The 26,545-nt window shown below is 51.1% G+C and overlaps 1 protein-coding gene across 1 annotated transcript; it reads left to right on the top strand.

Annotated features, from left to right (window-relative positions):
* Nucleotides 1-19,021: 19,021 nt before the first annotated feature.
* On the top strand, nt 19,022-26,192 carry CACNG5 (calcium voltage-gated channel auxiliary subunit gamma 5; the record flags this gene model as incomplete). Its single annotated transcript, XM_080827314.1, has 5 exons — nt 19,022-19,217; nt 20,703-20,789; nt 21,791-21,931; nt 25,486-25,631; nt 25,935-26,192. 5 exons carry the CDS (start codon nt 19,022-19,024, stop codon nt 26,190-26,192), a joined length of 828 nt encoding a protein of 275 aa, XP_080683440.1.
* Nucleotides 26,193-26,545: the final 353 nt, after the last annotated feature.

The following is a 26,545-nucleotide window of genomic DNA, read 5'->3' as shown; positions in this document are numbered from 1 at the left end:
ATGGGAGGATCCAGGGAGGTCACAAACCGGTATGAAAGTATTTCATAAAACATCATTGATGCTGAGGGTCAAGGTCAATGCAGAGATCAACAAACCCTTCTGTGCCATGTGGTTTCTCTCTGTTTGCCTGATGACTGGCCCCAGGTCCCTGAGTGTGTAACGTTGTGGGAGGAGTCGGACGACAAGGTTTAAAGCACTGTGAAGGTGTAGAATTCAATAACCGAGAAAGATGATGGGGTACAGGAATTAAAACCCCTTCTTCCTCTAGGAGATGGGTCCCAAGACGGCTCCCTGTCCCATCTGGTCAGGAGCTGAGCTCAGTCAATCATCAGAAGCCAGTGGAGGTGAGAAAGCAAGTCAGTGGTCATCCTGTCTCCAGCCCCGTGAGCTGCTCCGCTCCTGAGAACAGGCCGCGAGCAAATACCATCCACAGGTCCGCACGGCTCCCCAGCACTCCCCTGCTGGTATGGGCTCCTTCATTCCCTCCTTGTATGCCCCCCTCCTTCCCCGTGGCAGCCCCATTCCTGCACTCTCTGCCAGGGACTGAAATTGACAGGGGGAGGGGGCCTGAGGACCTCATTAATGGCCTGCGGAGTTCCATGTGACTTGGGCATTGCAGACGGAGGTCACTCGTCCATTAAGCTATGGAACTGAACACTCCACTTAGCAGTTATATATGGGACACAGTTAAATAATGAAAATAAAAATAGAACATTGCAAGAGCCTGGGGCAGGCTGGCTTCTGCCCCAGGAAGAAGCAGAGAAGGCCATTCCAGGGAGAGGGGGAGAGGGGAGGGAATTCACTGTCAGCCTCCCTCTGCCATGAAGCTGCTCTGGTTTAAAACACGTACTTTTCTTTATATATAGGTCATCTTTTGTTAATTTTTAACTTATCGTTCATAAATACATATACACGCATGCGTCCCAAGCGGAGAAAATACGTGTTCCTTTATAGCACGTTAGGAAATTCAGAAAAGTAGAGAAAGCTCGTCTTCCGTCCTCTCCCCAACTCCATATTTCTGGGTTGGGGTGTTAGAGATCTCGGGTACCCAGGAAAGAAAGGGGAAAAAAAAAAAAAGGGAAAAAAAGCCTTGGGCTCCAGGCTGCACCGCCACAATCAGCCAGCAGGGGGCAAGTCAGCCGCCAGCCTTCTTAACTAGTCTTAGTTCCGGGAAGACAACCAATTTTAAAAAGGGGGAAAAAGATCATAATGTCACTTTAAAAATGCGGTGCATATTTATAAAACAAAAACGGGGAAAATAAATAGTCAAGTAGGAAGAATAAACATATTCATCATCTTACTATCAAAACAGCACTCTTAATATTGTTCTATTTGTCATTCCAGATTCTTGATCTACAAATTGGCAAATTATCGCTATTTTGCATCCCACTTTTTTTTTTTTTTTAACATTGTCTTACCAGCATTTCCTTCAATGACAACACGGTCACCGAGGACAGGGACTGTCCAGGAATTGTCCCCTGAGAGGGTAAAGCCATAGTTTATCTAACCCTTCCCTTTCAGAAAGGCACGTTGGTGGTTCCGAGTATTTCGCTACTATAAGCAATAATGAGTAAACACCTTTGTATTTTTGTACGTCTATCTGTATCCATTTCTGTACCAGCAATTCCCAGAAGTTGAATTTTGGAGACCAAAGGTAGTGAGCATACATAAGGCTGGAAACATGTTGCCCAGTGGCTTTCCAGAAGGGGAACCCCACTTCACTCAGTCCCCAGCGGAATGTGAGAGTTATGGTTTCAGAGGGGAAGTTGTTGTTTCTAATTGAGCTTTTTCTTTTGAGATCACCGTAGAATTGCATGCAATGGTCAGAAATCACACAGAGAGATCCCATGTACGTTTTACCCAGTTTCCCCCAATGGTAACATCTCCAACATCCCATCCCAAAGCACCACGACCAGAATCTTGACATGAACGCAGTCATGATGCAACACATTTCCACACCACGGGGACCCCCCTGTTGCCCCTGGCCTTTCCCCCTCACTCTGGGCTCTGATCCCAGCAACCATTGGTTTGTTCTCCACCACTTCATTTTTGTCATGTCAAGAATCTTACGTAGGGGCACCTAGGTGGCTCAGTGGGTTAAAGCCTCTGCCTTCGGCTCAGGTCATGATCCCAGGGTCCTGCGATCGAGCCCCCAGTTGGGCTGTCTGCTCAGCGGGGAGCCTGCTCCCCCCCCCCACCCCGCCTGCCTCTCTGCCTACTTGTGATCTCTATCTGACTTGTGATCTCTGTCTGTGAAATAAATAAATAAAATCTTAAAAAAAAAAAAAAGAATCTTACATAAGTGGAATCACATGGCAAAGTTTTAGAGATAGTTACTGTCAAAGAACAGATGAGATGAGATTCCAAACAGGAGACCTATACAAAACACAGTTTTGAATCAGCTACTTTCCAGACCAGCCCTGTCCCGCAGAAATAGAATGCAGGCCATGTGATGTCATTTAAAATTTTCTACAGCCTCATTAAAAGAGTATAAAGACAGAGTAAAATTAATATATTTTATGTAGCTCAATATGCCATCTCAACGTGTAATCAATGTTCTAAAAACCACCAATGAGATTTTTTACATTCTTTCTCTGTAGTAAGTCTTAGAAAACACATGTGTGTTCTCTGCTGACAGCACATCCCAATTTGGACTGGCCACATTTCAAAGCATTGCGGAGGGCGCCTGGGTGGCTCAGTGCGTTAAGCGTCTGCCTTTGGCTCAGGTCATGATCCCAGGGTCTTGGGATCGAGTCCTGCATGGGGCTCCCTGCTCAGTGAAGCATCTGCTTCTCCCTCTCCCACTGCCCCTCCCTCTGCTCGTGCTCTCTCTCACTCTCTCTTTCAAAATAAATAAATAAAATATATATTTTTTCCAAGTGACCAAGAGCCACCTGTGGCTAGTGGCTGCCATATTGAATAGCTCTGCTTTAGTCCAAATGAAACCAAAAACAAACCATGAGTGTGGGGTCTGTACATCCCCAGGCTTGTGAGGGTCCCCATGTTGGCTCGTGGCTCTCAACCTTGGCCGCACCTTGGAGTCATCTGGAATTCTTTTAGTCTTATGCCTCACCCCACCCCCACCTCACCAGAGAGTCAGATATAATTGGCCTTGGAAACAACCCAGCAGTGGGATTTCTTTTAAACTCCCCAAGTGACACTAACAGGCAGCAGGGATTAAGATCGACTGGTTTAAGGGCTTGAGGTTGTATCCTGTCCAGTCCTGTCCTGGGGATGTGCTGCCCTGAGGATGCCATTCCCTTTCCTTGTCTCAGCTCCTGACCTGACTTCTTGGAGAGCTGGTGCTTCCCTCAGAAGCAGTTCCTGAAGGTTTCGGTGCCTCCCAGCCCGCGGAGACCCGCCCCGGTCTCTGCCTTATTCAGCTGGAGACCGTTCCCGAGGCTAGTTTTCAAGGGAGATGCACACACGCTTCCTCACCCATTGCTCCCACCCCACTGGTGCCATCTTGTTACCCTGAGGATTTTCCCCACTGGGATCAGCCTCCTTGGTGGCCAGTCTTGCTTCCTTTTTCGGGATCAGGGACTAAAGATGAACACTGGTGGAGAGCCCATGACCTACTTCATGTCACGGAATCCTCACAGCCACTCTGTAAAGAAGCGATCATTCCTGTATTATTCATGAGACTCCGAGAGGCTCAGCGAGTCGCCTGAGGCCCCAGGGCCCGCACTGCGCTTCTGGGCCAGCCTGAAACGAATGGGCCACTGGCTTTATGAACCGAGCAGCCAGAACCAGGCTGAGGTTCAGGCCCGTCCTGCCTTGGTCCTCTTTTTTCAGACCAGGGCTCCTCCGCACCTGATGGCTCTCGGGGCTGTGAGGTAGGTCGCTGGCTGAAAAGGAGGGAAAGCAGCAGCCCTTGCCTCCCCCGCCTTATTGCCCACCATCCCAGGCCCAGGGAAAGGTGAGACCATCCATCCCCCCCTCCTGCTGGCCCTCAGCTCCCTCCCCAGGTTTTTACTTTGTCATCCAGTCAGGAAACATTAAAATCTGTTTAAAACTCTGTAAGCACTTCGACTTCATCTGTCGAAGGTCATGAGGCATCTGCTGGGGCAGAGACTCCCGGGAACCTTCCAGGGACCACTGGCCCACCTCCCGGGACTGAGAGAGCCCACGGACTCTCATTCCATATCCCACACGGGGCCGTGGGCCTCCTGACTCACAGGGAGGGCCACGCTCCCAACCAGGCCCTCCGGGGACCTCAGGTTGGCCCTGGCATTGTTTCGTCTCAAGTCACGGGGAGGGGAGCAGAAAGCATCCCGCTGAGAACTGACACCTCAGAGAAACGCGTCATCCCCTCTATGCTTCTCTCTCCTTGCCCATCTCGCTCCAGGCTATCGCCCCGCCAGGCTGGCACATGGTCTTCCTGTTGGCACTAAGGTTCAGGAGTGCTGGAAATCCAGGCTTGGGGCTGTCGTTCCTGGGTCCACAGCAACCTGGCTGGCTCTCTGTCTCGCCTCGGGCTTGGGACTCAGTGGGGCAGGTCTGGGCGCGTGGACAGCAGCAGGAGGTGGGACAGTGGAGCGAGGGGAGGCGCGACGGTGCATGCCGCATACTCTAAGAATCCTGAGCTATGGGAAAACACACGGGGGTGGGGGGCTAGGAACCGGTGCTTGGTGGGAGGTATTTATAGCCGTGTGTGCACAGGAGCGGGGGTGGGGGGCTTTGGAACCTGGCCAGGCCCCGTGGACTGTCTTGCGAGAGGCCTCGAGCAGCAGCGTGGACCTCGGGGGAAGGCACGCCCTTTGCCAGGCTCCCAGCCGGCCTCTGGGCCCCAGGGCGGTCCAGGCAGCTTCTCCAAAGCCAGAGCCGTTTTCTTCCCTGGGCTATCCCCGCCCCTCCCTTCTCCCTTCCCCCAGAAGGAAGACTCGGCAGCAGCAGAAGCCTCTCTCAGAGACTACTCCAAGCATGGAGGGGGCTGGACGTGGCCAGGAATAGCTCTGAGTGTCCAGCAGGAAACACTCAATGGCTTTTTTCTGCGCTTCCGCCTCTCTTCCGCCTCCTCCGTGATCGCGATCTGTATCACGGCTTTTTATAAGGAAAACCTCTGGCTTGGCCATCCACCTGAGTGATGCAAAGACCAGACACCGAAGGGCTCGAAACCTTCAGCCCTTTTCATCTTCGGCAAGAGGCTGGTCGTGTTGAGAAAAATCAGAACCAAGTTTGGACTTGACATTCAGTCAGGAATCACCTCCGCTTTCTAGAAGCGAGTTTCCAAGGTGGTGAGCTAAGTACTCTGTGGGAAACTCAGCAGGGCCCCTCTCTGAGAACAGGAGGCAGTCTGGCATAGCAGAGGATGAGGCCAGGGAGCTCGGGTCAAGTCCCAGCTCCCCTGCTCTCTGGCTGGTGACCTGAGGCGGATGCCTTAACCACCACACTCCCAGCTATCAAGTGGGGCTAATGACTAGGGTTAAGCTGAGCTGTGTGCACTTACTCGGTGCCAGGCTACTATTCTTATTTTAAACTAGATGCATTTAAGCGAGCTCATTTAATCCTCATTATCCTATGAAGAAGGTTCTACTAGTATTATCCTTATTTTAATAACCGTGCCTATCGCAAGGGGGTTGTTGCAAGGGTGAAATGAATTAACCCGTGTAAATTGCTTAGAGCCGTGTCTGGGTCAGCCTGCCGGAATCGGGGAGGCAGAAGCATGCCCAGGTGAGAGAAGCCAGCAGACCCCACATCAGGGAAGCTGAGGACAGGAGAAAACTCCGGACCCAGCTCTCCCTGCAAGCTCTTGCAGACTGGGTCTGATAGATGGCCGGTGTCGCCAAAATTAGATCAAGCCTGAACATTTTTCCTGTCTACACATATAAAGACATGGGGTACGGAGTTGTTTTTCCTTCCTGACTGGCTTTTATTGTACCCTATGGCTGTGGGGGCAGGGTCATTATGGCTTGGCGGGCACTGAGGGCGGTGTGAATGGTGAGGGGGTGGCCCCACGAGTGGGCTTCTAATTGTCAACAGTGAAGACTTCGTGCCACTGAATGGTGTCGTTTGCAGTCCTCATCGCCTGTTTAAGTGGAATCTAAAAGAAGGAAGTATGCAACCCTCTCTTTCCTGTCTTTCCTAAAGGAGATTTGAGCTTCCGCAAATCCTGCAAAACACGAATCCATTTCTGTTGGGATGGGAGTTGGGGGGGTGGCATTTCCACGTGGGGGTAGTGTGAAGGCTGGCCTGGACATCCACTGGCAGGCTGGTGCATCTCCTCTGCTGCCGGGGCCCCCCATGGGCCACACAGTGAGGGTGTGACTGGGCAGGACAGAGGGAAGGTTGTACCTGTGGCTCATGGTAGTGGCAGGGCTGAGAGCTCCAAGGTCCCTACACATTCACTGAAGAACCCACCTCTGTGTGGTTGAAGACAGTGAGTTCTTTACATTCGTGCATTAAATGGAAAAGAGGTTGGTCTCCATCACCACATGGGGAAGAACTGCCCAGACCCTGGGCTTAGGGGCTAGACACCCCAAAGTTTGAATCTAGTCTCTGTACTTAACAAGCTGAGTGACCCCTATGTCTTCAACCTCAGGTTCCTCTACGTAAAGAACGAATAATAATGCGACTTGGCAGGGTAGATCTCAGGGCGAGATTATGGAGGCTCAGTAGATAAATGCACCCCGTCAGTGGCAAACTGTCATCACCCCCTTCATCATCGTCCTTGTTTGTCCCGTTCTGACGCTCACATTCCATGGGTCTGGCAAGCACTCGTAATGCGGGCATGTGGAAAAAAAAAAATAATCGTCTCCCTTACCTAGTAATCCGCCACGGTGATGCGTGCCCTACACGCCCTCCCTTTACTGAGCTCGCATTGTGAGTGCTTTAGCCTGTGTTGGTTCTCTAGTCCCCCAAGCCCCCCTGCAAGGAAGCAGTATCATAATCCCAGTCCACAGGCGAGGAAGCCATACGAGTAAGTCTTTACGGGAATCATTCAGAGAAAGCCTCTCTCCAGCTAGGAACTGGATCTGAAACTCGGATTCATTGAGCCACAGAAGGGGTGGCTGGCTAGCAAAAGGGGATAGAGGAAATGGAGCTCTTGTCCCGCCCAGGTCCCCGTGGGGAGGAGGGGGGACTCAGCAAACAGGCAGAGGTGGGGAGCCACCAAGAGGGAGTGGTGACACCCTGACTTAGAGGAGAGTCACAGCCCACCCCTGTGTCCCCTGCACCTCTGCTGGACCCCTTGCCGATGCAGGCACGATGTCCCCTCCCAATGGCTCAGTCCAGCTCCTCTTCTCTTCAAGCTGCCCCGAAGGTGGGACCCCAGGCTCCAGACGACTCACACAGGGAGACCATTGTCATGTTTTCATTTCTGCCCCATCGGGCTGCGGTGGATCAACATGGGGCAGGGGGAACCTGCCCGGGAGGAGGAAGAGGAAAGGGCACTGACCTCATTCTCTTCCTCCTCAAAACATTGCCTTAAGTGGGAGTTGCTGGTTTTTAACCTAAAGGCGCTGCCCACGTACCTGTGGGATAAAGTGACAAGGCAGCCCTCCTCCCCTTGTTTACACTGACTCAGGGGGGCTGGTTCTCCCTTGGCTCCAGGTGAATGCTGAGGCAACCTGCATGGCTGTTCTGGTCTCTCAGGAATGTGCAGCGCCCCCAGCCAGTAACTCAACTGTTCCAGTCCCAAATGACAGCCAAACCTTCCAACCTGAGGCAGAATGACAGCAAATGCCCACCCTCAGCTCAGCTGTGTTGTGGTGGGAAGCCTTTCAAAGCCCTGCAGAGGGGTACAGCTGGGCTCTTTTCTTCTTTGTGGCACCCCTCCCTCATGCTGCAGGCTCAGGGGGTGGGGTGGTGGACAGGAAGAAGAGGCAGGAGAGGTAGGAGTCTTACCTGGCGGGTAGTCATGACATGGCATAGACTCTCTGGGTTTGTGAATGTTCAAGGCTGGGTTTTCGACCACTGTCCTTTCCTTGGGTTCTTCAGAGACACACACACCCTCCCATCCCCAGTGCCTTCTAATTTGTAGTTCCCCTCTTGTGGGTTTTACGTCTCTCATGGTTCCTTCCTCAAACTCTTGGGAATCCAGAGGTTTCCCCCCCCAACCCCAGCTTCTCTCTGCTGAAGCTGCTTCCCCCTTCCTGGCAGCCATCTTGGATGACAGCCATCTTGAGCGGGACCCTAGTCCCTTCTGTGCTAGTGCTGTGCTCTCAGGCTTGGCCCACTGGTCTATGGAAATGCTCCTACACCGCTTACTCCCACAAACTCGGGCAGCACAAACCAAGGACAGAGCAGCAGCGACCTCTCCTTCCCTCCTACCACCATGACAAGTAGCCAACATCTCTCTCCTTTGAGATTTTCTAGGTCAGATTCACCCACCAGGCCACTGGACTCCCAGCATATACTGAATCCTCTCACTAAACCTGAGGTTTGGGACAGGGATTTCCCATCCTCCTGCCTTCTCTGGGATAAGGTATGTTTAACAATGAGGGGCACTTCTATAACCCTTTCACCCATTCTTCTTCCCAAATCTCTCCTATCTTCAATTCAGCCAATGGTTTCACTCTCAGTGTGGGTGAGAACTTTAAGAGTCAATTCCTCATCACCCCACTGCTCTAAGTCTAGGGTGCCCTGCTCACAGTTTGGGATTATAGTATCTACTATCTTAGGGATTTCATGCACTCTCTCTATATACATGTAATTCATAGATAGATACACAGAAATATATTTATATATACTGTATAAATATGTATATATAAATATAGTAAAATATAAAAAATATTTATATGTTTATAAAATATTTACATAGTACATACAATTATTTTTTTACCCAAGAGTATCATACTATACACACTGTCCTGGCATTTTTTTGCATTTATGTTATCACTTAATAATTAATCTTGGAGAGCTCTCCATGTTGAACATACAGAGCTGTCTCATACTTAATAGCTACAGAGGATTCATTCTCTTACAGGGCTGAATCCTAATTTATTTAACCAGCTCCCACATTGGTCATCTAAGTTGCTTGTTGAACACTGAATGCTGCAGAGATATCCTTGCACATACAACTTCGTGTAGTGTTGTGAATATATCCGTAAAGTACATTCCTGGCAGAATTATTAAATCATGCAGTAATTATATTTTTAATCTTCATTTGTATCCTCGAATAGATCTGCATATTCACTTTCACCAAGTGCATATGTGTGTGTCTCACAACCTTGCTAGCCCTGGATATTCATTCATTCATTCATTCATTCATTCATCCTTTCTCTTTGTCTCTGTCTCTGTATCTCTCTGTCTTGCTGGGAGTTTGCCAATTAGCGGATTTTTTTTTATTAGAGACTTGTTTTCTTTTCATTAATTTCTGCTATCTTATTGTTTTCTTCCTCCTATTTGGAGAGGAGATTTATTTGCATTTTTTCTATCTTCTTGAGATACATAATTAAATCATTTACTTTCAGTTTTTCTTTTTCTTTTTTTTTTTTAAAGATTCTTTATTTATTTATTAGACAGAGAGAGAGAAATCACAAGTAGGCAGAGAGGCAGGCAGGGCGGAGGGGAGCAAGCTCCCTGCTGAGCAGAGAGCCCAATGTGGGGCTCTATCCCAGGACCCTGAGATCATGACCTGAGCCGAAAGCAGACGCCCAACCCACTGAGCCACCAAGGTGTCCCTGTTTTTCTTTTTTTCTAATACATGCTCTTAAGACTGTAATTTTCCTTCTAGCCTAACTTTGCTTTGTGCCACAAGTTTTGGTAAGTCATGTTTTCATCATTTTTCAGTTCAACGAAGAGAAAATCTTAAAATTAGAGGGAAAAGAAAGGCACATTAGTATCAGAGTAATTCTACATACATTTTTAAATCCACAAGATAGTTTATTTTTCCTTTTTACACTATTTTATTTAGATTTACACACATAATTACCCTTTTCATTCTTTCTCCTTTCCTCACTTCTGTGCTTTGATACCAGATCATTCTGCTTGAAGAGTACTCTCTTGAGTTATTTTTAAAGATGTATTTATTTGAGAGAGGGAGGGAGAGAGAGAGAGAAAATGAGTAGGGGAAAGGGCAGAGGGAGAGGGGAAGCAGACTCCCCACTGAGCAGCCCAACATGGGGCTCAATCCCAGGACCCTGAGATTACAACCTGAGCCAAAGCCAAATGCTTAACCCACCAGTCACCCAGGTGCCTCAAGTATTTATTTTTTATTTTTTTTTAAAGATTTTATTTATTTATTTGTCAGAGAGAGAGAGAGAGCACAGGCAGACAGAGTGGCAGAGGGAGAAGCAGGCTCCCTGCGGAGCAAGGAGCCCGATGTGGGACTCGATCCCAGGACACTGGGATCATGACCTGAGCCGAAGGCAGCCGCTTAACCAACTGAGCCACCCAGGCGTCCCTCAAGTATTTATTTTGATGCAAATTTGCTGATGACAGATTTCCTTGGCTTTTATTTTTCTGAAAAAAATTTGTTTATTTCACCTTCAATGTTGAAGAATATTTTTGCTGGGTATGAAATTCTAGGTTGATGACTGCTTTCTTAAAGCACTTTAAAAAGTGTCATCATGTTATATCATGACTCGCATCATTGCTAACTCTGATGTCTCTTTTGTTTTGTCAAAGTCTTGCCTCTTGATGTGTCTTGTAATTTTTGATTGAACACTACACATTTTAATGGGAAATTCTAGAAGTTCTTAATGGTGTTATCATCCCCCAAATAGGATTTACTTTTTTTTTTTTTTTTTTAGCAGTCTATTAGATCAGAGAAGATTGCCTACATCCAATCATGAATTGAGCTGATTTGAAATAGGCTTCAGTCTTGTGGAAGCTGATCTCTTGTTCACCTGCAGTGTAAGCTGTCCCAGGTCCTCGGTTTGAAAGATTGGGCTATTTATCAGGTCTGCCCTACTTGGTGATGCCTGAACAACGATTATTGACCCTTGTAGCATCACGTGTCTGCTGTAAGATCCTCATAGCCTTTTTCTCAGCCTCTCAGACCCACATTCTGTATGAACTGACACATGCTTCAAGTGGAAAAGTTGTGCAACATGTTGGGCTTATGTTAATGCATTTCCTTTATCTTCAGATCTCAACCTCTAAAATCTTGGTTTCTCTGATTCCTCTACAATGTGTTCAAATAGATATTTTTCATTTTACAAAGCTGTTCTAGTTATTTTCACAGGAAGGTTGGTCTAATACAAGCTAGTTCACATAGCCAGAAATAGAAGTCTAAAAATCTCTTTTTACTCTCATTTAATGATTTGTTTTATTTTAGTTTTTCATCGACAGCAATCTGTTTTAATTGTTGTAGCCACACAGCAAGCATAAATATCTGGCAGGTCCCATTCATCTATCTTTATTTTTTTTTTTTAAGATTTTATTTATTTGACAGAGAGAGATCACAAGCAGGCAGAGAGGCAGGCAAAGAGAGAGAGGGGAAGCAGGCTCCCTGATGAGCAGAGAGCCCAATGTGGGACTTGATCCCAGGACCCTGAGATCACGACCAGAGCCGAATGTAGAGGCCCAACCCACTGAGCCACCCAGGTGCCCCTATCTTTATTTTTATTTTTTTATTTTTTAAAGATTATTTATTTATTTATTTATTTGACAGAGATCACAAGTAGGCAGAGAGGCAGACAGAGAGAGGGGGGGAAGCAGGCTCCCCACTGAGCAGAGAGCCCGATTCGGGGTTTGATCCCAGGACCCTGAGATCATGACCTGAGCTGAAGGCAGAGGCTTTAACCCACTGAGCCACTGAGGTGCCCCTATCTTTATTTTTAAAAGGATTTTTCAGGAGGGCCTGGATGGCTCAGTCAGTTAAATGTCTGCCTCTTGATTTTGGAGCAGGTCATGATCTTGGGGTTCTGAGATCGAGCACTTAATTAGGCTCTGTGTGGGACATGGAGTCTCTTAAGATTCTCTTTTTCTCTGCCCACTCACTCTCTCCCTCTCTCCTTCTTTAAACAAAAAACAAAAAAACAAATATCAAAACAAAACAAAAAAATCTCTAAGTCTCCTCTCAAGTGCTTTTTATTATTCTAACCCCAGATCCATATGTCATTTTTCTAAAGAGAACTCATTGCATTGAATTCATCAATTAATTTAGAGAGAGTTGACATTTTTATGACATTGTCTCCCTACCTAAAAACATGATATATTATTTTATTTATGAGTTGTCTTTTATGTTTATTGATAGTTTGGAGGTTTTCTTTATACAGCACTAACACATAACTTAAGTTTATTCCCCTATAGTTTACCATTTTGTTGCTACATAGACAGTGTTATATTTTCCAACTGTATTATAGCTGTTGGTTTTTATATGTTATTACGTGTCCACCTGTTTATTTCAATGCCTAGATGTCTCAAGACTTCACGTGACCCACTTCCTTCTGATGCTGAGCCTCTAATGTGCTTGACCCTTAAATATTCCGTACACATTTGCTAATGTTATATGTATTATCTGTGTCTACAGAAACACCATGGTGCCCACCAGGAAGACACCCTTTACATGACCATTCAGAGCACTTTAGCTTGTTGAGTGTGAAGATCCTAAAATCTCTCCCATCCAAATGCTTTAGATGATAGGGAGGTAAGATAGGGTTGGTATTTGGCAGAGATAGAAATGAAGGCAATTCTGCAGGCGGCAATTGCCGTGATAAGAGGGAAATTGGAGAACTAGATGGAGATGAAAAAGTCTGGGACAATTTGACCCTTTTCAGGGACAGAGGTACCTTATTAATTCTGCCTTGTTGCACACTGCTCTTTGGGAGTCAGGCAGTGGGACTTCCTGACTGCAGCATTGTACAGAGATGGCCTGAGGTGGCCCAGCCTTATTTGATTATACTTGTATAAATCCTCACAACAATCTCTCTGAAGCTTTCCCTGCTTTACAGATGAAGATACCGAGGTTCAGAGTGGTCATGTGATTTACCCGGGATGTGACATGGGAGAACTGGCATTCCAGCCCAGACTTGTCAGATCCCAAAGCCCATGTGCCATTCATTCCCCAACATAGCTGTAAATTCTAGGATTAAACTACGACCCTCGGGCCACCTGAGATTTCTGTCTTACTTAGGCAGTGAGAAGAAGATGCTAATTAAATGAGTAATAGTTATTTTGGTGACTTCTGCCGTAGAACACATTACCTCAGGATGCGATGGTATAAGACAGCAAGTACCAGGGGCGCCTGGGTGGCTCAGTAGGTTAAGCATCCGACTCTTGATCTCAGCTCAGATCTTGGTCTCAGGGTTGTGAGTTCAGGCCCCTGAAAAACAAAACAAACCAAAAAACAACGACCATATTTTGCGGGTCAGGAATTTGAGAAGTGCTCAGCTGGGCTGTTGTTGTTTGGAGTCTGTCCTGCAGATGCTATCAGGCTAGGGGAGGGAGGGCTACAGTGATCTGAAAGCCCCACTGGGCAGGGCACCCGTAGTGGCCCAATCCCGTGGCTGGGAGCTCAGCTCAGGCTGCCAATCGGAATGCCTCTTCATGGTCTCCAAGGCAGTGGTTCTCAGCCAGGGGTGACTGTGCCACCCAGGGACATCTCCGTCTAGTACAACAGGTGCACTAGCCTCTGGCGGGTGGCGGTCAGGGATGCTACTGACCACCATGCCGTGCACATCCCAGCTCCCCACCACAAGGATGCGTCCAACCCAAAATGTCAACAGGGCCAAGGTTGAGAAACCCTGCTCCAAAGCCTGGCACTCTCGGGGGACTCAGACTTCTCACCTGGGGACTGGCTTCCCCCTGCTGGGGCTCCCCAGAGAACCGGGCAGAAACTGCATCTCCTCCTGTGACCCAGCCTTAGGATGTCAGTTCCATGGACTCTGTTGGTCCAAGTCATCAAAGACCTGCCTAGACTCGAGGGGAGGACAGGGCTGTGGGTCCCACCTCTCAATGGGAGGAGTGTCAAAGAATTTGTGGTCGCTTTTTCGCCACCATAGAATGTAATGGGGATCAGTACGAGGGGGAAGCAAGCAGAGCCACAGGGCCACTGGGGGCTGTCCCTGGGTTACCAGCTCATTCTGCTGGGTGTGGGCCAAGCTGACGCTGAGCAACCCAGCCCCACCCACAGGAGCAGCTGCTGTAACTGCCCGGAAGCCCTGTCAAGAACCCCCACACCCCCAACCCTTCATCAAGCACTACTGGGTTTTCTCTACGTTCGTGGGAAACTGAGATCAGGATGTCTGCATTGGAGTCTCCTTGCACATTTTTTCTCCTCCCCAGTTAAACCCTGTCCACCCTGCCAGACACACTCCCAGTTCTCCAGCTGGGCTCTCACTCATGCCCGTAAGCTCACCTGTCTCTCAGCACCTAAGCCCTTCGCTGTCGGCTTGGGCAGAGAGATGTGTCATTACTGATTTAATCTCCACGAGACATTTCTCCCTAATTGCTAGTCATAGATGATAATTAGCAACTGTTAATTCCTGATAATTAACAAGCTAATTCTTAGAGGTAATGGCACCAGGACAATCATCTTAAAAGGCCCCAAGCTGCTGTGCTTCTGGGCCCCACACTCCAAGGGAAGACACTGCATTTTGGCATCTCTAGCCCAGAAATTAACTGGGGCCCTTCCATTGCTGTTTACAAGGGCAGTGATCAGACAATTGATGACTCTGATCTTTAGTTTTCTTCTCTGGATATAAGTGGTTTTTTTTGTTTTGTTGTTGTTTTGTTGTTTTTTTAGGAGCTTTGTCAAGCACAGAACAGCATAAAGAAAATCGAATACACGTAACCTTAGGACCTGGAAATATCCACCATCAACGTTTTGGTTTATTCCTTCCCAGTCTATGAATTTGTTTCAGAGTTGATCTCCTGGAAAACGTGGGGTTTCACCTCCAGCTTTATTCATTTAATATCATAGCATACATGTCTTGTCTGGTGGTAGCAACTTACCAAAAAAAGGTCTGCCTCCCACAGGAGAAAAATCAACTGGATGTTGCAGCCGAGGGAGAGGATTCGTGAAAAGGAGAAACAACCGCGGAAAAGCAAAGATTGTGCAGGAACAAGGAATTCATTAGAGTCTTGGGGAGACGGCTGCCCCGCCCACTGAAGACCCTGGCTGGAAGAAGTGCGCACGTGCAGTCACACGCGAGACCAGCTCGGAACTAAGACGGGATTGAGCCGTGGTGGTGCTTTCAGAGCGGGCGAGTGCACGAGTCCGACCCATACAGCACGGAGAGAAGAGCACTGCGTCAGCATTCAGATTTCCGGTTCGCACTCTTGTCCCTCCACAGAACGGGCAGTGCGATCTCAGGTAAATGTCTCCTCTGGATCCTGGTTTTCTTAAGCGTGCTTTGAGGGATGCGTTAGTCTTCCCACCCTGAAAGGAGGTTTTGGGGAATCAGAAATGCTGGGTGAGAGTTTGCCTCTCAATATGAGAAGATATGCCAGCTGACTCCCCCAAAGGAAACCCAGGAGTGTCAGGAGTGTCAGGAGTGTCAGCCTTCATGTAACGTTTGGCTATTTCCAAAGACAAGATTCCAAGACACTGTGTTGCGTCCATTTCTAGATTCCCCAGGGACCTGCTCTGGCTGTGCCTCTTCACCCCAAGTTTCTTTCTTTTTTATTTTTTTAAGATTTTATTTATTTATTTGACACAGAGAGATCACAAGTAGGCAGAGAGAGAGAGAGGAGGAAGCATGCTTCCTGCTGAACAGAGATTCCCCATGCAGGGCTCGATCCCAGGACCCTGAGATCATGACCTGAGCCGAAAGCAGAGGCTTAACCCACTGAGCCACTCAGGCGCCCACACCCCAGGTTTCTTGAACCTGTTTATTCCTGCAGCAGGGAAATGATGTAACCAGAGCATAGACTTGGGAATTAGACCTAAATTTAAAATCAATCTCAGGTCACAGGTGTCACCCACCTGTGACATCCTGTAGGCTGCATTACATGTCTGAGCCTTAGTTTCCCCATCCATGAAATGGGGGCATATGCACCTACTACTCACAGGGTTGTTGTGAGGTCCCAATGAGGTACTGGACACAAAGGGCTTTTCAGCCCTCAGCCCATGGTATTTATTTGTACATAAATGCGATCTCGTAACAGAATCGCAAATACAGCTGTGTGATAAGTAAGAGGACCGTTTCTCACTCCGCCACGTTGCGTGGATTTGTTACGCGCTCTCGAAGGGTCTTGTCCCTTTGCCCAAGCTCACTCCAGGCTTCGCGATCTGCTCCTGCAGTGTGGCTGGTGGGTCAGCCTCTGCCTCTTCCTTTCTCTCCTGCGTGTTCGGCTTCAGCTCCAATCTCCTCCCTACCCTCCCCTTCCTAGATCTCTCAGATCTGAATCTTTTTTTGTCTCTCTGTCAAGCTTACTGTTAAAATTGGCCGTTCAGCCCCAGCGAGGCGCTGGCTGTCATGTTTCTGAAGCCCTGATCTGTGCCCCCTGCAAGGATGGGGGGCTGGTTACCCCACTGCCGTGTGATGCTAATTCCTCCCAAAGCACACCGCGTCCGTGCTGTGTTTAATCCCCCAGCAATTTCGTGGAGTGATGGGGTGAGAGCTTAGCGTTCTTCATGGGGAGCAGCAGCATTCCCAAAGTGGGTGCCATGGAAACAGATGCCATTTTGTGGACACAGGAGTTTGGAAAACACCACAATGAGCTAAACTGCACAAGCTTTTCAGTCCTGTAACATTAACAGGCAGCGTACTTCTTCCAGACCTAGGTGCGATGCTTCCCACGCTTTTTCCCCACTGGAGTCTTTTTTACTAGAATAATGCTCCCCGGAACCCACTTTGGAAAACACTCCTAGCGGTGGCACAGGAAAGGTTTTGGGAATGAGGCAAGGTGAAGTTTAAAGGCAGGCAGCACCACTTGCTAGCTGAGCGATCTCGGGCAAGTTTCTTAACCTCTCCGATCCTCAGTTTGCTCACCTATAAAATGGGGATGGTAACACAGCTATAAGGATTAAAATAGAGAGTCAAGTGCTTAGTAGAGTACCTAACAATGAAGAACATTCAGTATACTTTGGCTTTTATTGTTATTCTCTTAGAGAAAAAAATCGCCCTCTGAAAGGTTACTGTTTCAGCATGACACGGCTAGTTAGTGACCGGGCTGTGTCCAGGCGCCCCGCCTCCCACTTCAAGGCTCCTCGAAGTGTACAGAGCTCTCGTTCTCACTGGGGACCGAATCCCTTTGCTCTCCTCTCCTTCCCTTACCCCTCAACCACCTCTGGCTTCTAATTCCCTTCCTCTCGCAGATTGGGGTTTTGCGAGCCTCAGAAGTGAGTGCAAGGATGGCAAAGTGTACTAAAGTCTCAGTTGTCATTCCCTTGTCACCACCTATCCCGGCAGTCCTGCCAGCCCCTTCCCTGGGGCTCCTGCAGGCAGCTGCCACCACCCTCCCGTCTCCCTGGGGCCCCCGGGGGTTCTGCCTGTGACGCTGCCGCCCCACCCTGGGGTCCTAGTCATGACGCTGCTGTTTCTTCCTTTTCCAGCTCATAAACTCTGCAAGCCACAGTCCCTGCTTCCTCTGCCTTGTCCACAGCACCGAGCACGGAAGCACAGGGCCCCCTACACAGAGCAGGTGCTTTATTAGGCGCCTGTAACCCAGTAGGGAGCCGAGGCGTCCTGCTCTGTCTCCCACCCCATGGCGCGGACAACAACTTGACCTGTTGGTGGGGCTGGCTGTTTGGGATTTTATTCTTCCCTCCTTTGTCAAAGCCGATTCCGGAAGGACGAGGGACGGGAGCCCTGCTCCCAGGCTCTCACCCACGCCTCCAGGAAAGCAGCGTGGGGCTCATTCCGTAGCCGGGTCAACTCTCCCACAGTCAGCTGCTAGGGCAGGGCCGGGGCTAAGGAGCTGGGGTCAGTTCATCCCCCCTTGGGGCGAAGAGCACCCATTCTCCTCCCCTTCTTCCTTCGTCCTGCTCCCACAGTGGGCGCAGACTTCCCCGGACAAGTCAAGCCTCCTGACCTGAGCGCGGCTTCTGTCCCCTTTCAGCGGGCTCAGCTGGGGAGGTCCCTGCGTGTCAGGTGACTGGCCCCGCCCGCCCCCCTCCTTTCTAGAAATGGCCCTGCCTTCCCCCTGCTGCCCCTTAGGTGACCCTCTCCTGGGCTCCTGTCACATCCCCGCTTTCCCCCATCATGACCCTTACTGCACCGTAGCGTGCTGCTGCTTTGCTAGGCACAGAGCCTCGCAGACTTCCGCAGATCCGCAGCTCACCTGGATGTTGTTAAAATGCAGGTTCTGGTTTAGAAAGGTGGAAGGTGCTGGATTCTGACTTTCTGACAAGCTCTGGGGAGAGGCCGATGCCGCCAGTCCATGGCTCACACTCGGAGGAGCAAAGATCAGTCGTTCCCCACGTGGGCTGCACAATAGAGCAGCGGCGGCGAGCACCTGCAGGCTACCCCTACCGCCCCCCCCCTGGAGGCCGGCGGCCCCAGAATCCCTCAGCCGAGCCGGCCAGGTCTGATGATTCTAGAGGCCCCCTGGGTTTGGACTGTGGTGTGGCTTCGTGACTGGGGCCGACCCAGAACTGATGAGAGTCTGTGAGGAAGACACCTTTCCAAGGGGCCTTCTCTGCCCCCCCCCCTTTTTTTCAGGCTGCCGCTACTTCCCCTTCTGGATCCCGATGCTCTCTGTCGAGGTGCGTTTGAACCTCAGAGTCCTTCTTACCACAGAGAAGTCCGCCCCAGCAGAGTTCATGCCTCTGTTTCTCCTCAGGCTCTCGGGGAGATCTCAAGCTGCATTTCTCAGTTGTGCTGGGGGTACCTTGTTCTTCTAATGGGAGCCCTTCGAGGGCAAGGAGAGTGTTGCTTCTCTTGCCTTCCATGTGGATAGAGCGGGTTGCTGCCCATGAGCGAGCGCTCCCAGAGAGGAAAGAGAGACCCTTGAAGCAGCCTGTCCAGGAAGCTGGGAATTCTGGAGCGGGAGAGGGGAAGCACCCCCATAGTGGCCTGTGGGTCTTCGTTCGTCCGGTTACCCAGACGGGGTTGACTTGAGTTACCCGCCCCAGGCCCCACATCTTGGCCTCCTCAGAGCTGCGGCCGCTACGGTCAGCTCCCCCCACCCCCTCCTGCTTCCAGGGCCCACTTCCTTGGCCGCAGGCCGCCCGGCGACCTCTGGCAAGATGAGCGGCTGCGGGAGGAAGGCCCTGACCCTGCTGAGCAGCGTCTTTGCCGTCTGCGGCCTGGGGCTCCTGGGCATCGCCGTCAGCACCGACTACTGGCTCTACCTGGAGGAGGGCGTGGTCCTGCCCCAGAACCAGAGCATGGAGATCAAGATGTCCCTGCACTCGGGCCTGTGGCGTGTCTGCCTCCTCGCAGGTAAGGGCACCCCAGGGTGGGACGGCCCTGCCCCAGAGAGAGGAGCAGCCCCTGCCCCCGCCCCAGGAAAACCTGCCCGAGAGCCCCCCCACGCCCGCACTCCCCCCACTGCTGGGAAGAGATGCCCACTGGGAGGGGGAAGTTCCCCAGGGACGGACTTCGTGAATTCTGGAGGGGGCTCCCTGCAGTGACCAGGGCCCATTCCCAACTCAAGCCCTGAGTCACAGTGTCCACTGGAGCAGGTCCTGTCATCCCCTGGGACCTGCGTGCCCAGCCCCCGACCTGAGAGATGAACGCAGCCACGTCTTCCCGACCCTTCCCCACACTCTGCCTCCCAGGCTGAACGGGGCTGGCCTCCCACAGGTCTGGCACCGCCCTTGCGTGCCTCAGCTCACGGAATTATCGATCCCAGTGCTTCCCCACAAAACTCCAAGGCAGAACTTATTTCCACTTCACAAATAGGCAAATGAAGATCCAGCAAGTCTCCCTGACTCGACGTCACAGGTCCGCTGGTTTACAGCATGGGAAATACCGGACAGTTTCCCTGTTCCAAGTCCGTGAAATGAGGAGGAGAAAACCCCGATGAAGGCCCTTCCAAATCCGCCAGCTGGTTCGGGTTTTGCTCCCGCCTATCTGGGCCTCCCTCCAGCTCTCGAGGACTTCTCTAGAACCCTTGAGTTGCTATTCTAAACACTTTGTCTTTATCCCTTTATCATGGCCCAGAACCAGCCTGCACAAGACGAACATCTCCACGCCCTGCAGGACTGGTTGCCAGCCTGAGCTGGCTGGAACCACCCCTCCAGGGTGATCACTGAGCCTTTCTGGAAGGGCCCTGTCACCTTCCAGGCACACAGGGCAGAGGGAACCTGTGATCCTCCCAGCTTTATAGTGGGGCTTTGGAGAATGAGGGTGGTGATTGGTGCCCAGCAGTATTCAGCAGGGAGCACACCTCAAGGCCTGGCCTCCTGGTGACTCGTTGGTCTATGTTGGAAATGGCATCTGACCTTGACCTCACTTCCCATGGCCCTAAACTATGCGGCACCAGTCTCCACTTAAGTCTGAAGGAGAATTTGAAGTCACTAGGATCTGGCTTCCGAAATGATTGACAAGGCTTGGGGGGTGTGATCCATCAAAGCCCGCCGTGCACCGTCATCAGCTGAGTCTGCCCCGGAGCAACAAGACGGCCGTCAGATGTGTCCCTCAACCTCAAGTTTGCAGTGCGGACTGCGTTTCGTATGACTGTTGGTGCTTGGGTCCACTTTCATAGGGGTGCTTCTCTAGGAAGGATGTGACATCAGGAGGCGTCCCTACCCCTACTGCAGGTCACTAGCCAGGGATGGGGCCCCCTAGGTTTAGATCCAGCCCAGGGGCAAACCCAGTGGGGCAGAGACTCCCCGGAGCATTTGGGAATACCATTTGAACGTATTAACTTCAAATCCACGTTCAAGAATCACGTGGAAATGGAAATGATTCTTGTCTTCCCAGGGGAAGAGCGGGGACGCTGCTTCACCATAGAATACGTGATGCCCATGAACTCCCAGCTGACGTCGGAGTCCACCGTCAATGTTCTAAGTAGGTGTCTCGGACTTTCTGACCTGGCTCCCTGGCTAAAACAGAGCAGAGCGGGGCAGAGGGAAGAAGCAAGGTTCCTGTGATCGTCCTCAGGTTCAAAACATGGCTAGAATAAGTCACAGAACTCCGGAAAACACTATACTTCTCATCACAGTTTTACTAGCAAGAGCTCAGATAAAGAGGCACATAGGGCCAGATCTGGGAGGGCACCGAGGGCTGAGCCTCCATGTCTTCTCCCCATGGAGTCAGGACGGTCGCCACCCTGACACATGGATGCGTTCACTAACCAGGAGCCCCAGCCAGGCTTTGCTGTCGAGTTTTTACTGGGCTTCATTACGGAGGCGTGATCGAGTGAGCCCATGACTGAACACAGTCTCCAGACCCTGTCCTCTTCCCAGAGTCAGGCCTGGATCATGTGGCTCGAAACCCCACCTTCTAATCACGTGGTTGGTCTTTCCAGCCCCCGTCCTGAGTCAGCTGATTGGAAAAATCTCAGGTGTAGTCAAGGGGCCCGCCATGAATATCGAAGACACTCTTCTCACTTGGGAAACTCCCAAGTTTCCCAACAATTATGCAGACCGTTCCCCAAGTAATTATAAGTTGAAGACAACAGAAGCCAGGAACTGTCTCTTATGACCCTCAGAGAGAGATGCCTGTGTGCATGGTGAGGGTTCATGCCCCCAAGACAGGAAGTGAGACACGTGACCAACCCTTCCACGGCTGCCATATTGGATGCCCAGGAGGGAGCATTTTGCACTGGAAGAGACGAGAGAAGCATGTTGGCCCTTGAAGTCAGACCTCCCAGCCCTGCCTCAGGGACCCAAGCCCTGCCAGTGCTGGGAGATCCCTGGGCCACTCAAGAAGGGGAGGGAACCCAGAGAACTCATGCAGGCCAGGGGATTGGGGGACCAGATGGCAGACACTGTCAGGAACACCTGGGAGGGGAGGTAAGTAGGTAAGGCCATGGGAGGCCGACGGTGTCCTCTTGTCCCCTTCATCAGAAATGATTCGCTCGGCCACACCGTTCCCTCTGGTCAGCCTCTTCTTCATGTTCATTGGGTTTATCCTGAGCAACATCGGACACATCCGTCCCCACAGGACAATACTTGCCTTTGTCTCCGGAATCTTTTTCATCCTCTCAGGTAAGTTGTACGGTTTTCTTCCGTGCACTCACAACTCCCGACGTTTGACTCCTCCGTGGCTCTGCTCTGGGAAGAGTGATCACAGCTGTGGCTCAGTCCCTGGCACCAGGGTGGCTGAGTCAGAGCCTCGGACAGAACTGGGTCAGTGAGGGGAACCTCTGATGACCTCGAGCCCATCCATGACCCCTGGAGAAGGAGAGACCTGCCAGGCTCACCTGGGGCAGAGCTGCGATTTCAACCTGGGGCTCTCTCCTCACTGCCCATTTGTCGCCACCTCTGACTTCTTAGTTCCACCAATAATGAGCATCCTTATTTTTGAAGGGGCTATTTCTTCCTGATTTTGCATGAAAGGTAAGTACAATCTGCCTTTGGAATCATGGCCCCCTCACTCCCAGACCTCAGCTATCATCAGGAGACTTGTACTGTCCCCTTTCACTTTCCAGTCAATGTCCATACCCAGGTCCCTTAAACACAGATCTCTCTTCCTGGAGAGACACCAGCTTGTCTTGTTTTTTCTTTTTCCTTTCTTTTTTTTCTTTTCTTTTCTCCTTTTCCTTTCTTTCTTTCTCCTCTTTCCTCTCTTTCTTCTTTCTTTCTTTCTACCAGGCCTTCTTATTCTGAGTTCTGGCATCACTGCCCACAAAAAGGTCAGCGGAGTGAGAGATATAAACAAGTAGACATAAATATGAACACAGCAGGACAAGCCAGGACTGCTATGGGGGCCAGGAGCAGTGACTGAAACTCAGACCAAGGGTTGTTCAGGGAAGACCGCCAGAAGGGGAGCTGAAGGATGACTAAGAAATAGGTAAAGGAGTGAGGTTGCAGGTGGTTTTGGAAAGGGAGCCTGGAGGAAAGAGGGGCTGAAGCATTGGGGAGTTCATTGCTTGTTATGGTGGGAATGTAAGGTGGAATGTACCAGGAGGGGAGATGGGAGGACGTCTAATGATGCCTTATGGATTTTGGACATTGTGAGAAACCTCAGAAGCACTTTGAGTTGAGGGATGACAATATGGTCATATTGGGGGATTTTAGAATGACCACTCTAGGGAATGGAGGGAAGGATGGGAGCGAGACAGGGGCAGGGAGAGCAGGTGTGGGGCAATTTCAGTGCACAGGAGAGAGGGGATGGTGGCTGACACTAAGGGGATGATAGGAGAGAGAAATGACAGGATTCAAGGTGACATTTGGGGATCAACTCAATGGGACAAGGACTAGGCTTTCAAGAGTCAAGGATGGTGCCAAGTACTTGCTTGGGCAGTGGGTGGATGGCATATCCATGCTTGATCTAGAGACCACAGGAGACGCAGCAAATTTGGGCCAAGTTCATGAGTTTAGTGTGGGAAATGCTGGGTTTGAGGTGTCCATGTAATATCTAAGAGGAGGAGTCCCAAAGGCTGCTAGGGGTCAGAGGTTCGTGGAAGGGGCCTAAACCCAAAAATAGAGATTAGGAGCTAACTGCATGGGGAGTAGGAGAGGGAACCACGGGTAGGGATGTGGTTACTCACGGGGAGTGCTCCGAGTGAGAAGGCAAGAGAATGTGGGAAAGAAAGGTAGGCTCTTTCTCCCCTTTAAGGTGACCTGTACATTTTCACAAGGACCTTTTCTTTTGGAGATAGTACTTCAGACAAGGGAGGGCCTCGGGAGTAGATGTTCAGATGGAAGATGAGTAGATGGATGGCTTGAATAATGGATGGATGGATGAGTGGATGGATGGTTGGGTGGGTGGATGGATGGGTGGGTAGACAGATGGACGGATGGATGGATGGATGGTGGATGGATGGATGGATGGATGGGTAGACGGATGGATGGTGGGTGGGTGGATGGATGGATGGATGGATGGATGGGTGGGTGGATGGATGGGTGGGTAGACAGATGGATGGTGGGTGGATGGATGGATGGGTGGGTGGATGGATGGACTGGTGGGTAGATGGATGGATGGATGGATGGTGGGTGGGTGGATGGATGGATGGGTGGATGGATGGATGGATGGGTGGGTAGATGGATGGATGGATGGTGGGTGGGTGGGTGGATAGATGGGTGGGTAGATGGATGGATGGATGGTGGGTGGGTGGGTGGATGAATGGGTGGGTAGATGGATGGATGGATGGATGGTGGGTGGGTGGGTGGATGGATAGAGGGAAGAAAGAAGAAAGGGAGGGAGGGAGGGAGGGAGGGAGGGAAGGGAGTAAAAGAGCTCTTGTCACCAGGTATTCTGATTGCCACCTGACTCCCAAGCCAGTTTAGGTTCCTTTTCTCATCCTGTTCTTATCAGTATAGCCTCCTCCTTCCCTCCTTCCTTCTTCCTTTCCCCTCCCTTCTCTTCCCTTCCCTTTCCTTCCTCCTTTCTTCCCTTCCCTTCCTTCTTTCTTCCCTTTCTTAACTTCTTCCTCCATCCTTTCTTCCCTTCATCCTGTCCATCCTGTCCATCTTTTTTTCAACCGACCCACCCCACTTCCCCCATTCTTCCATCTATTAATCTGCTCATCCCCCCTTCCACCCATCAGTCCAACAAATATTTATTGGGCACCTGCAGTGTCCTCAGCCTGTCTTCTGCATGGTGATATTTCCACCTAGTCCAAGAGGTACAGACTCAGGGGTTAAACTTTTCCTTTATCTTTCTGTGAGCTTCACAAGAGTCAAGGCCATATAGTAGCTTTGAGGCCTGAATGAACGGGGCCACACGAAGTTGTTTTAATAACAACAGAGAAGGTTCCCTTGGGCCAGCAGTGCTTCCAGCCTGAGTTAAGGGCTAAGGAAGGCTCGAATCACACCTCTTTTCCTTTAATGTTCCTCCTTCAAGATGCCCTAGTTTAATCATGTGAGTGGAATTAAGCTTGAACGGCTCAAAACAGAGTAATTAATTATGTCCTGATTCGGTGACAATAACTAACCAAGGGTCTGGTGCCTGAGGCAGTCTCTTGCACAATGGAGCAGAAATTTGGTCCCCACTGGCCTCTTGATTTATTGCTTGCCAAAACCTAGACAAACTCGCTTTACCCCTCCTGCCTCAGGATCTCAGTGTGTCACTGCCGTCGCCAGCGGGGCTGTGAAGACCGTAGGCCACTGAGTCTCTCTGCAAGGATGTTAGGGAGCTAGCGGTCAGAAGCCCTGGCTGCCTCTGTCAGGGGAGGCTGTCTTATTCCTCAGTTTAGCAAAAGCCACTTGCTGGCTCAGTGGATGCACCCTTAGTTCCCCTTAGCATCAGCCGGGAGCTTTGAGGATGGCACAGTGTCAGGGCCCCTGCCCAGGCCGAGTGACCCAGAATGTCCGGCGCGGGGCTCGGGCAAGTATATCAGACAGGTGATTCCCGTGGGCAGGTGAGGTGAGAGCCGTGGACTTCCGTGGCTCAGAAGGAGGCTGGACAGGGGGCTTTCTTCCCCGCAGCTCTCTGCTTTCAGGGGGTAATGGTCCAAACAAGGTCTTTAGGAGGACAGTACCTGCTCTCCTTCAAGCCCCAAATGAGAGCATTATTGCCTGAACCCCAAGGGGAGGTGGGCGCCCCATCAGCAAACCCCGGGGGCCTGCTCACCAAGCACCCCCTTGCCTTGCCACAGGCCTCTCTCTGGTGGTAGGCCTGGTGCTCTACATCTCCAGCATCAATGACGAGATGCTCAACAGGACCAAGGACGCAGAGACCTATTTCAACTACAAGTACGGCTGGTCATTTGCCTTCTCGGCCATCTCTTTCCTTTTGACGGAGGTAAACCTCCCCACAGGCGGGGTGGGGGGGCGCACTGCCCAGGGGGAGCAGGGTCCAGAGAAGCACCCTTGCGCTACCCACTCTGCTGCCCTTCTGCCTCCCCACAAGGTGTCACTCTCCCACCTTCCAGGGGTGGAGGTGGGGTGTCCTCCCGGGCACCCCTGCTCTGTCCCCCCCACCCCGTCCACGTCCCCTCCCTGCTCCAGCGGCTCTCATGGCCGCCCCCCGATGCAGACCCCAGCCCCAGCCGGAGAGCAAGGCCAGGCCCCCAGCAGTGAGCGCTCTGCCCCCTCCTCCCGGCAGAGCGCCGGAGTGATGTCCGTGTACCTGTTCATGAAGCGGTACACCGCCGAGGACATGTACCGGCCGCACCCCGGCTTCTACCGGCCTCGTCTGAGCAACTGCTCCGATTACTCAGGCCAGTTCCTACACCCGGACGCCTGGGTCCGGGGCCGCAGCCCCTCCGACATCTCCAGCGACGCCTCCCTGCAGATGAACAGCAACTACCCGGCCCTGCTCAAGTGCCCCGACTACGACCAGATGTCCTCGTCCCCCTGCTGAGCCTCGCCGCCTCCCTCCCTGGACGGTGGACAGCCAGAGAGCCCTTCCCGTGCTCCCCCGATGGCCTGGCAGCCCGGAACCCTTGGTTGACAGGCCCAGGCTGCCCCCACGCTTCGCTGTAGTCACTCGACCCACCTTGTTTCCACATCTTCCCCCACCCAGAGTAGCTCCACCTGCCCCAGGCTGGGTGTTGCGCGAGTCCGGAGCCAGCGGGCAAGCTGATTGGCCGAGAGCGCGGGCGTAGCCCCACCTCCTGAGTGCCAATCACTCCCACTGCTCTCCGCTTTCCTGGGAGAGGCGGGAGAGGCGGCGTTCCAGCTGTGTAAGTGCCCCTGAGCGCCCAACTTCATGGC

The sequence above is a fragment of the Martes martes genome, assembly GCF_963455335.1.
Source record: "Martes martes genome assembly, chromosome: 16".
Classification (NCBI taxonomy): domain Eukaryota; kingdom Metazoa; phylum Chordata; class Mammalia; order Carnivora; family Mustelidae; genus Martes; species Martes martes.
This window is presented reverse-complemented; position numbering and strand designations above follow the sequence as displayed.